This window comes from Vigna radiata, chromosome 2 (genome assembly GCF_000741045.1).
Source record: "Vigna radiata var. radiata cultivar VC1973A chromosome 2, Vradiata_ver6, whole genome shotgun sequence".
Lineage (NCBI taxonomy): Eukaryota > Viridiplantae > Streptophyta > Magnoliopsida > Fabales > Fabaceae > Vigna > Vigna radiata.
Window position 1 is genome coordinate 1,149,378 of NC_028352.1, and position 13,129 is coordinate 1,162,506.

The following is a 13,129-nucleotide window of genomic DNA, read 5'->3' on the forward strand; positions in this document are numbered from 1 at the left end:
AAAAAAAATGGAGGAAAATGATAAATGTCCATTTAACTAGTGTTCACGGCACCCACAAACCCTACCTATAAACCAAATTCGCAATTCTTTCTTCTCGACACTTCCCTTCCTATTCTAATTTGTAGAACAATTTTTTCGAATTAGGGTTACATCTTCTCTTCAATTCATCATGGACGCGCAGAGAGCTTTGCTCGACGAACTCATGGGTACAGGTATGTCTCTGTTTATCGCATTATAAATCATGAATCTCCATACTCTCAAATTGATTGAGTTGTTCTGTTTTGTTGTCACTGTGGTGAATTTCATAGCGCGCAACTTGACGGAAGAAGAGAGAAAGGGGTACAAGGAAGTTACTTGGGACGACAAGGAAGTGTGTGGGTTCTACATGGTGCGCTTTTGCCCTCACGATCTCTTCGTCAACACGCGCAGTGATCTCGGTGCGTTGAATCAATTATAATTCTGTCACAGATAATTCAATTTCGATTCTCTTTCGTCTCTCGATGTCAATTCAACTACACTGTTACTTCTTCTATTAGATTGTTGCGACTGCTTCGTCTTAGAGTGCTTTTTAGAAGGAAATAAGATTCATGAGCTTTGACCGAGGATAGTTGATGAATTCTTAAGTAAAGAAATATGCCTATCGAATTGAATTCTCTCGTCAACTTGATAGAGATCTTCTTTATTGTGATGGCTGCGGCTGGATTTCATTATTCTTCCTTCTACTTAATGTGCGTTTACTTTTGATACAGGTGCTTGCCCAAGAATTCACGACCCAAAATTGAAAGAAAGGTGAACAAGTAAATTTGTTTTTATGTAATTTAGGTTTCTGTGGTTTTTGTTGGTGAGCTGTATAGAACTTCTTAGGTGTTGCTTCAGATATTTGGAAACAAATCAGTGTAAAAACTGTTACATATTCTGATTGTTAGACATGCCGGTATGAAGTTGTAATTGTCTATCTTTTAAATTTTAGCTCTACTACAAAATTTTCGCTGCTGTTAATCTTCTAGTGATCTGTTGAAGTTTGTTTAGTGTCGTGCTGCTGGTAAAATTTGTTTAAAAGTGGATCCTAGTACTATATAAATCTGTTTCAGTTTATATATCATATTCAGTGTAGGCTTTATCCTGCTTCAATTGGTGATATGGTCGTGCTTTTCAAGTTTATTCTCCTTTGCTGATTTTACTGTCATATGTGTGCATTTGATAATAAGATGCTGATAAATGAAGGCACAAGTCTCAGTGCATTGTTTTAGGTTATTACATAGTATATTATTGAGTTTTAGATTTAATGAACTTTACTCTATTACTGACTTCAGTTTTGAGAAATCTCCAAGACATGATGCATATGTACCCAAATTTGAAGCCGAACTTGCTCAATTTTGTGAGAAATTGGTAGGTTATGTACCTGCTGTCCTTCCCTCCCCCTCAAAAATTTTCTCTTGTTTGTATCTTGATGAACCATTCCTCATATTTTCTTCAATAATCACAGGTGATGGACTTAGATAGAAGAGTAAGACGGGGACGAGAGCGCCTTGCTCAAGAGGTGGAGCCAGCACCACCCCCACCTCTGACAGCTGAAAAATCTGAGCAGTTATCTGTTGTGGAGGAGAAAATAAAGAACCTTCTTGAACAAGTTGAATCTCTTGGCGAAGCTGGGAAAGTTGATGAAGCTGAAGCTCTTATGAGGAAGGTGCTGAACAATATGCAATACCTTTTTTTCCCTTGCATGCAAGTTGAGCTTATAATGATTTACCACTGGCATATCTGAAGCACCTTTGGCGTTTTGGGTGGGACTTACTCTTACAGGTGGAGACACTTAATGCTGAGAAGACAGCTTTAACACAACCTCAAAATGATAAGGTGTTGATGCTTGGTCAGGAGAAGAAGATGGCACTATGTGAAATTTGTGGTTCTTTTCTTGTGGCAAATGATGCTGCTGAAAGGACACAGTCACATGTCACAGGGAAGCAGCATGTTGGTTATGGCATGGTTCGTGACTTCATAACTGAGTATAAGGTAAGTTTTGTTGTCTTGAACTAATTTGAGCACAAACAATTATTAAATGTTTCTTTATATATGTTGGTATTCTTTTCAGGCTGCTAAGGACAAAGCTAATGATGAGGAAAAGTTAGCCAGGGAAAAAGAGGCCGAAGAGCGGAGGAAACAGAGGGAGAAGGAGTATGAGAGGAGGAGACGGAGTGATTCAAGTGATAGGGATAGGCACCGTGATAAAGATCACAATAGGGAGCGGGACAGATATAGGGACAGAGACTCAGAGCGTGAAAGGTCTCGGGAGAATGATGCTAGAGGCTACCGAGATGGGGGAAGGGGATTAGATTATAGGTTGAGGAATGGACGAAATGGAGGTAGAGACCGGTACCGTGATAGGAGCAGATCACGTTCTCCTGGTAAGCATAGCTACAGAAGATCTTCTTGAAGTCCAATTTGCTCAAATTAGAGGAATTTCTTGATAGATATCAGAATTTGAATTTACAAGAGGTAGTCTTTAATATCCCAAGACTTACATGAATATGTGCTTTTGGAGTCTTGAGTTTTTTTCTTTTTTTGTCATCATCAAGGGTGAATTTACACTTTTCCCATCTCAGAGCTTTGTTGAGAGTGTACAATCTCCGTTTCATCAAATATAATTAATGGAGAAAAGGGTTGAGGTAGGTATTTCACTGTTGTAACTTCTCTTACAATTTGTTTTGCACCTTGATTTAAGTTATTTATGATGATTCATCTCTGAAGCATTGTGTGTAGTCTTTCTTTTCTCTCATTTCTGGGAATCAATTGATTGACTTAAGATGTCAGACACAAAATTTCATGAATGAATGTCATTGCTGCCGAGGGGGATGGTTTTCTCTTGTATTGAGGTAACTTGTGAATCTTATACCTTGCGACAAATATATTGATATTTGTTCAGCATAGAAATGTTTGTTTTCTTTCCCCATTCCTTTTTCTGTTTCATTACCGTTGTTTCTTAAGTTGATATAAACCAACACAGGTTTAAAAAATGCTGCTTATTCTGACATGAAATTTGACATTGAACTACATTCCGAAGGCACGGGTATAGAAGATATAGGTAACCTTACTGAATCTGTTGTTAGTTATCTCCCAAATCCATGGTATCATAGCATTATTTATTATATATTTGGTGTGTGATATCATCCGATAACATCATATTCTGGATGGAAAATTAAATTTTATTCCATAGTTTCCTGATGTCATTCTTTATATGGGGTTCCGGTGCGAAAAAGATTACTAGTTCATGTAGTCCAGTATAAGTAGACGGTTATTTCACCCATTTGGCAACTGGTTTGGAATGGTAAATAATTACAGGAAGGCAAATCATCCTCTGTAAAAGTAACGATTTACAGAGTGTTCGAATAGAAAATGAAATGACCATATACAGGGATTTTGTTGTCTTTGCTTTTCGCATGAAAAACTTTCGATGATGTGGAATGCAGAATCTCTCCTTTCATGAACAAACGTTCTTCCTTTGTTCTCTGGGTGATTGGAGGTAAATTGTCTCTCATATCTGGGTCAGAGCGTTTAATTTGGTGTTCAGGAACTAAAGTTTCCTTGTGATCTTTGATAGCTATATACGTGCAGGAAAATAACCCTGGCCTCTTGTTATAAAACCGAGGTAAAATGCAAATTAAGCTCTAATTATTTTTTTTTTCTCTTTATATGTGGAGAAAGGGATATGCTTTTTATTATTCAAAATAGCAGCCCAATCCTTGATGAACCTAGGACTTGAGTCAATACACTTCAGACTTGCGATCTTAAAGTTTGCAAAAATTCAAGGAAATAAAATTAGCGATTTTTTGGAGCAATAACCCAGCCTCTTCCTCTGTTTTTTTGTTTGATGTCAAATGTAAGTTATGGAATAATTTAACAGAACACAAGTGCGAAATGGAGATAGATTTTTTCCCCCTAGCTATGGTGGGTGGTAGACTTATAATGATAATCCATTATAGTTTTGGAATTGTTATCCAAATTAGAAGAAATACAAAAGCTTCTACGTATTCGCAAATAAAGAAGCTAACAGGATTATTTGGATAAAAATGACAAATCAATAAGCACATGTGAGTTATAATTTTGAGTTGATTGAACCACGGACTTTATCCTTAAATTATTACTCTTTCTCGGGTGAAGTGCGATATTTGAGTAACTTTTGTAGTATAAATATTTAATATTATTTGGCCTATAATGTATTTTTAGTAAAGTTCAGAGATTAATTTAAAGGATATTTAAATATTTGGAAGGTTATTGAACACCGCCTTTAATATTTGTAAGACCGGTAACAACTTAAGTTTTGGAGCTAAATTGATAGTTTACGGATTTGTTACTGTTTACTTCAGTATGCTTTTGCTAATGTCTTGAAGACCAAAAAAACAACGTATTGCGTGGTGATTTTCGGTTAAAAAGATTGGGATATTCTTTTCAATACAATGGTAGCTGTTGTTTTGTGATAATTGATTTTTTGAAGTCTCTCTTTGCAATCTAAACTACCCATTGATATTGATTTTGATAAATTATGTATTTATATAAATAAAGAATTGGATGGAGTATTAAGTAAAAGGCACATTTTAATTATATTTCTAAGTAACTTTTGCTTTAATTTGTTATTGACTTCATTGGATTAAGTAAAGGCACGCTCTATTACGACTTATGAAATTTCGGTTTATACTTGGAAACCGTTTCAACTTACAATATGCTATTTCAACCATTAGCTCCCCAAAGTTTATCCTTTAGTCATTTATTATTTGGAGAAGAAAGCACCCTTGATTTTTTGTAGATTGAATTTACCTTTTATTATTTTACTATGATTACTCCACAATTTTGACCAATAAATTTGTACTCAATCATTTTACTAGCATGTTTTTAATTGTCACAGACCACGTTTTTCATCACATTACTTCTATTTAAAATTCGTAATTTTTTTTTCTTAATTAATCACAGTTTGTAACTTAAAAAAAAAAAACGAAACTCAAATATGTATTTTGTACAGAGTCCGTGGGTATGTTTAGTTTGTCTTTTCAGTTTTTTAACGTCACTAAGTAAAAAATTGTTTCGGCTTATAACCTTAAAATATATATTAAAATTATTTAATCTTTTTATAAAATGCAAAATTTCATATATTTCTTTGTTCTACTGTTTATTCATCTCAATATAGAAATTTACAATTTCATATTTACCTTATAGTTACCTAAGATTGATAATGATAAATGATAATCGCTTCTCTAATATTATTTTAGTTATACTATTTATTTTAACTTTTTTTTTTCTTTTTGTAACATTTATGTAGTTATTTCGCTAGTAGACTTCAATATATAATTGATAGCATATTTTATATCATATTATTTGTTTAACCGTTACATTTATTAATGTAATGAAATGAAAGTATGGTCTTTCTTTAAAATTATCGTACTTCTATTATATTTGAATTTTTTTTATTAGACAATTTAAGATATAGTCTCAAACGAGTAGTAGAATAAGCAACAGGGAAAAATATAATAATAAAAATTGTAATTAGGGATGTGCGAATAATTTTTTTTTAAAAGTTGAAACTATAAATACTATAAAATAGATTTCATCCATAAATAAAAATATATATAAAATATTATAATAATATTTTATTTCTGTTAGTTTATATACGTTAACAAATTTTACCGTATGTTTGTATTTTGATAAATTAGTTTTAAAACCTTTACTATATTGACTCTTATATTTCATATAATGTTAGTTTCAAGTTAGCTTCAATTATTTTTGTACAAACATTATAGAAATTCAAGTTGAGTTTCAAAACGGGACAAATATTGAGATTTTTCTGGTTATGGACGAAAATGACGTTTCGAAAATAAATTTCGAAGAGGCTTAAAAGTAGTAAATTTAGTATATGAATATTTCAAATGAAAATATGAAAATTCAAATCTGGAGGCATAAAAACGTCAAAGAAAATAAATATTACAACAATTGTAAAATATTAAGTTATTAATCTTAAGAAACAAGCTATTAAAAGAATAAATTCACACCTTGACCCAAATAAACGCCAACCCTTTTTATCCTTAAATATATTAAAACTACATTGTATTATATTAAAAACTGTGTAGTCTTGACAAATATTTTTTGACAACCTCACTCCAAACAACGTGTGGCAGGCCTTCTCAGTTTATATTTGAATATTACTTTTAAAATTAAAATAAGTTTGTTAAACTTATTCTAATAAAACTAGAGATCTCTGCACAAAAATACAAAAAGGGATGGAAGATTGGCTTAAAAACAAAGGGTTACAAGGAAGAGAAAGAAACAACTATATATCCCTTTTGCAACTAGTTACAAGTTCAAAGAGAGCAGGTATACTTACACGACGAATAACTGCATGTGAGCACTGCCGATGTAAAAGAATATCTCCTCTGCAAGGCAAAAACATATCTGGAGAGAGAGTGGGTGCAATGGGCTTGATTGCTTGAAGTTAGTAACACTCATGAGTCCAAATTCACTCGTCGCATCTTACAAACAAGGTTTGCTGTTGGCATATCAAGATGGTTTCCTGAATCTGTCTTTAAAAGATCTTGTAGTTGGTTTCTTGGAGAAGAAAGACAACTTTGGAATGTAGCCAGAACTGGAGGAATTGGCATTGATAGAGCAGAAAGCACATTACTAAGATACTCAATATCAACTGATAGCTGCTGTGCTCCGCGATCTGAAATGTATTGAATCCCACGCAACTGCTCGATGTAAAGTGCAGTAGCACCCTCTGCAACCTAAAATATCACAGGAACCAATGGAAAAAAGTTCGTTTCATTAGTAATTTAATGTGCATACAGGAAAGGGATTCGTGGTTTAAAAAGAACATCGAGATCAGAGTCATTTAGAATAATTTTTATATATTAGTTGTTTCTTTCGAAAGCTACTTAGTAGCCTCAAAAATAGTCAGATATCTGATTCTTATTTTTTTGAGAAGCTCAAACACATACAATTTTAACTTGATGTTTTTGAAAAGGACAATTATTATCTTTGTTTCTGAAAAGGGGTTAGACAAACAGGCAGACAAAAAGAATATATATATATATATATATATATATATATATATATATATATACACATATTAACTTTTATCTTCCTTTATATTATGAGTTACCTTGAACATCCATTCAGTAGCAAAGAACTGCGCTTCATCATTGACTTCATTGTTAATTCCCTCAGCAAGTGGCTCCAGTTGTTGGGGTAAAGTAAGAAGATATTCACCAACACTAGTAACATAGGACTGTGGATATGCACTGAAGGTAGGGAGAGGAAAGTTTCCTTGTTCCTCAACTGATGACCAAATTGACATACGGGACACATCACTGAGGCGTTGACGCACTTTGGATATGAGGACATCATATACAAGTTCGTTAACCGTGTCAGCAAATGCTGCAACTCTTTGAGATGCAAGGGGAAGTGCGTGAAATCGGGGATCTTTAGACTGCAAATAGTAAGATATTTTATGTAAGTAGAATATAAAGAGAAAGAAAAGTGTCCGAAGTGAATTGTCTAAGTGTTTCAGAAATAGCTAAAGGAACAATACCAATGCAATCTTGTGGCCTTAAAAAAGCAATGAATCGTATTCATATAAAACAACATTTGCATATATTTTTAAATGTGGTTTAAATTTCTGTTAACCATTTTCACATGTGCAAACAAATTCCTTACGAACTCTGATTTCAGAATATTGCTTATTTAATTTCTTTAATTACAAAATTTACCAATGTCAATAACTACAAAACAAAGGGTTATGGCAGAAGCATGTAGATGGAGGGAAACAGAACAAAGGACGTGTGCAAACCAATTCCATAAGAACTGTGACTTCAAAAGCTTGCTTATTTAATTTCCTAAATTATAATATTTATCAATGTGAATAATTACAATTCTAGGAAAGGAGGATAGGGATAGTCAAATCAATCTGACAAGGAGGGAGAAAGGAATATTCAAAAATAGTGTTTAAAGGATTGGGTTGTGTGAGACATTCTTATCATTATTCCTATCGTTATATCTTTAAGGTTCCTCCCAATTTCAATTTTACAATCTATTAACTATTCCTTATATCCATTTCTAAACCAAAAGGAAAAGAGAAAATGTGACCACAATAAAGCTAATACCTGATTCAAAAGGTTAAAGAGTCTCCTGGCCTTCTCAGGCACATCAACCAACCGCAGTGTTGCCATATCCAACGCAGCCCTTCCGCCATAAGATGGTTCCCCTTCTACACTACTATTAATACTCTGGTTTTGGTCTAAAGCTGAACCAAATGCAGAAAAAGATAGGGTTGTGCTCAATCTAGCAAGAGTGGCTCTTAAAGATGCTTCAAATACAGAAGATCTGCTTGTCAAACTATCTGCAACTGTCAGGATTTGCAATGCCCCTTGGACTATGGACCATTCCTCCTCATTTGAGATCAAATCAACTCTCCGAGAATTTTGGTTTCCATCCTTCTTCTCTGTGTCCTTCTTAAAAGTACCATCACTTCCATAGTCCACACCACAGACAGTTCGCAGTGACTTAAGTGTTTCTTGCAGAGAGGAAATGTATTGTAACATTATGTCATCAAGGGCAAGAATCAGTTCGTCTGCCTCAGAACCTCCAGTGAAGTTGATGCATCTCTCTGCGGCTGCTTCAAGAAGAATAATTATTTGAGGAATAGATTCCTCCATCCTACGAACTGTTTCACTGAGTTCAACTCCTTGGGCTCCCACCCCTCGAATAACGGCTCCTCTTAAGTCTACTCCCGCAATCTCAGAGGAAAGGATGGCACGCTCCATTTGTCCATACCTGTAGTACAGACTCGATATAATATGGATAAAGGATAAAAATGGATATTTGTTGTACAAATTGTAAAAGGGTTTCATACATACAGATAATGTTCATGACAAACCAAAAGAAAAGAAAGCAGTTTATTAAAATTTATCTTTCTGCTCCTATTGTTTTATATTTCTACTCCTGTTGTTTTATATTTCTACTTCTAGAGACATTGTGAGAAATGAAGCTAACATTCTCTTCCATAGACCCACTCAATGGTTAAATAACAATGAAGCAATGCGCTAAAAGGCATAATCAGCCAAATTTAATTGAAATATTTCAATTACTCTTCAAATTAAAATAAGATTTTACCTCTGTTTAAACAATTCGTAAGGCAAGTACACAGCTTTCAGCACATCCCTTAAAACTCGGATATCAGAAACAGAAAATAAGTGTTGAATATTCCTCGCAAAGGTCCCAGTCATGTTGTGCAATTCAATCAAGGCCTCAAGATGCTTCGTTTGAATCTTAATGCCTTTGTGCATATCTCCCGCTAAAGTATCTAGTAAACCTATGAAAATTAATAAGCTAATATGTCAACAACTTGTAGAGTTAACACAGCAAAATAGTTAACAGTTAAATCACACTTTTGCTAATTGAAAAAGGTATACATTGAATTATCACAGTTCTAAACTTAAAACCTCTGGTTTCTTCAAGAACATGGAACCCCTATTCTAAATCTAATACGAAAGGTGACTGTAGAGAGAAGGAATAAAATATATGATTTCATGATCCGATGTAGCTTTGCAATAAATGATAAAGGGACCCAAAAACTCAGTATTAACCAAGAGACAATAAGCAGTAAACCGTGATCAGTTATATGGATTGGGATTTACTGGAGTATTAAGGGGAGTATTTGTTTGCTATATACCTCAATGTAAACCACAAATTTTGTTAGTCTCTCGTCACTCTATTATTTTAAAGTGTGAACAGAAAGAACAATTTACTGGAGCAAGAAGTAATGACCAAGATACTTTTCCAAGAGCACAACAGCTTCAGCTATTCTATATTTTTATTTACATATAGGAAACAGCAAGGAGTTGAGGGACTCAAATCCATTAAGTTCTATCATATGTAATGAATTACTATGCATATGTAAATAAAGCTAACATCTTCCTCCGACAGGAGATCGTTCAAAAGATCTAAGAACCACCTTTAGCCAATGCTTTTGTTTCTGGAACAGCATCTCCAATAGAAATGTTGATACGAGATTGGAAGCTGGTTCCTATAGTCATCATAGTCTCACTTAGTAGCCTCGGTACAAGAGTTTTATAATCTTCAGGAAAAGCAACCATACACCTGCAAGTAACAGCTCAAATGCTTTTATTCTGCCACTTCAATACGCAAATCTGATTAATATTATCATTTTTGAGCTAGCTGATTTTTCAGTAGGTTGAGATGAAAAATCAAGATCCGTTAGCACCAAATTTTGTTCAGTAAAAAAAACGAAATGAAGCTAACACTGGTAATGGTACCATTTCCACTCTTGTTCAAGGTAAAGCAGTAGCTCGTCATAAAAGCTTGGTAGCCAAGTGGAGAATGGTATTGCAGGTGAAACTTGATGAAAATCACCACTACTTGATATCCTCTCCATCTCATTTTTCTCAATAGCAGACTTATTACCTCGTTCTCTAGAATCAAAATCTTCCCAAAGCTGCTTAATTGGTTTCAGATGAACCTTTATATATTGTGATTCCAGAGACTTAAACCTTCCAATTCTGATGAGAATAGACCGTAAATCTTGAGCAGCATCGGCCTGAATTATAACGAGAGTCAAGACAAGGGATTCAATGCAAATCATAGAAAAAAAGAACGTATTTGACACTATATATTTATAACCTTGCGATTAGATAACGCGTCTGTGATACGAGGCTGCACCATCGTGTCTAGCCTATCCTCCAATACTTCAAGTTGCTTTCTTATGTTGGCAAATTCAGCAACCTAAAAATAGAGTGCGAGGGTAGGTGAAAAAAAAATATGAAACCAATCATAAATGTAAAGCCTAAGCCACTTGTTAAGCATCTGGAGCGGGAAATTTGCACCTCCCCAACTGCTGACAAGCAATGCCTCATGTTAGCTAGAGTTTCTGCAGCACGAGGTAGATCTCCACTGGCAAATACATCCTCCACAGTCGAACTCAATTGAGTTAATCCCGCGGCATCCTGTCATTAAATAGCAAAGGAAGTGAAATTTATTTGCCACATTATAGAGAGTGTCTCTGAACTAAGTTAACAACTATCAGACATGCAAAATAGCAATCCCTACCTGCAACGTGTCATATGCAGCTTCCATTCTCTGTTTGACAACGTCGACTTTAGCAAGTGCAGCTATAGATTCAGCAGACGATCCCTCTGCCTATAATATGAAAAAAAGTGTGAAAGGCAAAACCACAGGTACATGCTCTCAGCTAGATCACAGTGACCAGATCAGAGTTTCAGATCATTCAATGAAACCAAAGGCATTGTAAAACTACAATTCAGTGATTATAATGGATTCGTTGCTGAGCTCAATGCGATGACATATTTCAACGTTTCAAAACCTAAGGGAGAAACAAGACGGACTGAAACCTACTCCGATCCGGAATTTCTTCGTACCTTCTTGAGCTTCTGGAGGATGGAGGAGACAGCCGACCGGAGAGAGACGGCATCGTCGCGGAGGCGGATGACGTCCCGAGTAGCGCGGGGGACACGGAGGAGAGCGGCGGAGCTCTGCTCCTCGAGCGACGCGGCGATTTCCTCTGACACCATCTGCAGCTTCATCTCCATGTCCACAAGGTGTTTGTCCAAAGAGTCCTGAGGGTGTCGACTCTGACAGGCCGAGTTGATCCATTTCTTAGGGTCGAAGTTCTCGTTCGAGAACGGACCCAAATCTAGCATCATGGTCGCAGCGACCGAACCAGGAACTCACCACTTCACACAATCGTCTTCTTTTTTTCTCTCTTCAGACTCGCCAAACAATTACGTCACGGGCAGTTTCTCTAGCACAAGTTTACCCCTTACCAATGAACTTGGGCATTGGCTGAAAATTAAACAATGCCAAAACGCACCGTTTCTGATTTATCATCAAGAGGGAAGATTCCCTACTGTAAAAACAATAAATGGAAAATTTTACATGATTTAACAAAATTCAGAGACTAGATTAATTATATTTTGGGAGAAATACTATATTGTAAAAATTTTACATTATATGGAAGTTCAAATTCGAATTATACTTATTTTACCTAACCTTAATATTTTTTAAACATGTTAAAGATATATTTGGTACAATTAATTATAAATTTAATTTTAAACAACAAGTTAACTGTTAATTCATAAGTTTATAGCTCGTAAATTGTAAATTAATAATTCAATTTATTATACTATAAATACTTTTTAAGACTGACAATAAAATCTTAAGTAAAGCCAAACTCCATTAGTTGTATTAATTGTATTTTTACTTTTCTTAAGTTACGCACTTTTTTTACTTGAACAAATCATTTTATTGGTATAATCAAATGTAATCTCTATTTATATCAAGAAATTTAAATTGTTTGACTTTTTAATTATGTTACATTAGATTTATTTTTTGCAGTCTGTTATGTAATTTTTACATAGAATCATGTAAAAAATATTAACTATTTCAATTTATAATGTCAAATTTTTAATTTAAGCTGTATAGAAAATTAAAAGGTAAATTAACAAATATTAAAAGTGGTGAAATAATTAACAAATAAAAAAATTACAAATTAATTATAGTAATTTATAATTTATAACTTAATTTTTTTCTAAAAAAAAGTTATTTTAATATAATTATTGAACATTTTTATATATACTCACTTTGTAAATAGATTAGTAATTAGCTTATTCGATGTGCTAAACACACCTTACTCATGTATAAAAATGATAAACAGTGAATAAAATGGTATATTTATGAATTTTTGTACATGACAAAATAGTAGAGGTTGAAATTGATCATTCGAATGTTATATTTTCTAGTAGTTTTTTAAGATCTAATTAGTTGAAATAAATATTGTGTATAACACAGTTTTTAACCAATGAATAATTATTAATTGTTTGTGCTATATTTTACTAATATTTATAAAAAGAACTCTTTCATGTTTCAATTTAAAGAGGAATTTGAAAGAGAATGGGTGAAGGTGAGATTGTTTGGATTAAGAAAAATACAGTGTGATATTAATTTGTTAGATGTGAATGTTTATGTATGGTGTGTTACGTATAAAAAAAAGTTTAACAAATAAATCTAGATAATTATCATTTTATCTTTAATAATAAATGTGATATAAATT

The 13,129-nt window shown here is 33.8% G+C and overlaps 2 protein-coding genes across 11 annotated transcripts; one reads left to right on the forward strand and one right to left on the reverse strand.

The window, feature by feature from the left end:
• The first annotated feature begins 44 nt into the window (after window positions 1-44).
• On the forward strand, window positions 45-3,839 carry LOC106779521 (luc7-like protein 3). 10 transcript variants are annotated; one of them, XR_002666665.1, is made up of 10 exons: window positions 45-212; window positions 309-437; window positions 750-789; window positions 1,314-1,389; window positions 1,487-1,687; window positions 1,804-2,013; window positions 2,093-2,496; window positions 2,577-2,666; window positions 2,761-2,873; window positions 3,005-3,839. XR_002666665.1 is itself a non-coding variant. In XM_022777186.1 (7 exons), exons 1-7 carry the CDS (start codon window positions 170-172, stop codon window positions 2,432-2,434), a joined length of 1,041 nt encoding a protein of 346 aa, XP_022632907.1. In that variant the 5' UTR covers window positions 45-169; the 3' UTR covers window positions 2,435-3,839. The 10 variants fall into 10 exon arrangements, 1 of the variants encoding a protein (XP_022632907.1); XR_002666667.1 differs by having other exon boundaries at window positions 2,812-2,873; XR_002666666.1 differs by having other exon boundaries at window positions 2,604-2,666.
• A 2,239-nt stretch (window positions 3,840-6,078) lies between these two features.
• On the reverse strand, window positions 6,079-11,858 carry LOC106779137 (conserved oligomeric Golgi complex subunit 7). Its single transcript, XM_014667198.2, has 10 exons — window positions 11,439-11,858; window positions 11,110-11,199; window positions 10,887-11,006; window positions 10,684-10,785; window positions 10,320-10,600; window positions 9,998-10,143; window positions 9,157-9,355; window positions 8,148-8,817; window positions 7,148-7,474; window positions 6,079-6,770 (listed from the first exon to the last, which is right to left on the reverse strand). Exons 1-10 carry the CDS (start codon window positions 11,721-11,723, stop codon window positions 6,489-6,491), a joined length of 2,502 nt encoding a protein of 833 aa, XP_014522684.1. The 5' UTR covers window positions 11,724-11,858; the 3' UTR covers window positions 6,079-6,488.
• Window positions 11,859-13,129: the final 1,271 nt, after the last annotated feature.

What these genes read in the sequence shown, in the direction of transcription:
- LOC106779521 (XM_022777186.1), top strand. Translation starts at nt 170, where the DNA reads ATGGACGCGCAGAGAGCTTTGCTCGACGAACTCATGGGTACAG. An exon ending in GACCCAAAATTGAAAGAAAG is followed by an intron (nt 790 to 1,313) that starts GTGAACAAGTAA and finishes TACTGACTTCAG; the next exon opens with TTTTGAGAAATCTCCAAGAC. An exon ending in CTGAAGCTCTTATGAGGAAG is followed by an intron (nt 1,688 to 1,803) that starts GTGCTGAACAAT and finishes TTACTCTTACAG; the next exon opens with GTGGAGACACTTAATGCTGA.
- LOC106779137 (XM_014667198.2), bottom strand. Translation starts at nt 11,723, where the DNA reads ATGATGCTAGATTTGGGTCCGTTCTCGAACGAGAACTTCGACCCTAAG. An exon ending in CTGCATATGACACGTTGCAG is followed by an intron (nt 11,007 to 11,109) that starts GTAGGGATTGCT and finishes ATTTAATGACAG; the next exon opens with GATGCCGCGGGATTAACTCA. An exon ending in CTACTGAATGGATGTTCAAG is followed by an intron (nt 6,771 to 7,147) that starts GTAACTCATAAT and finishes GTGATATTTTAG; the next exon opens with GTTGCAGAGGGTGCTACTGC.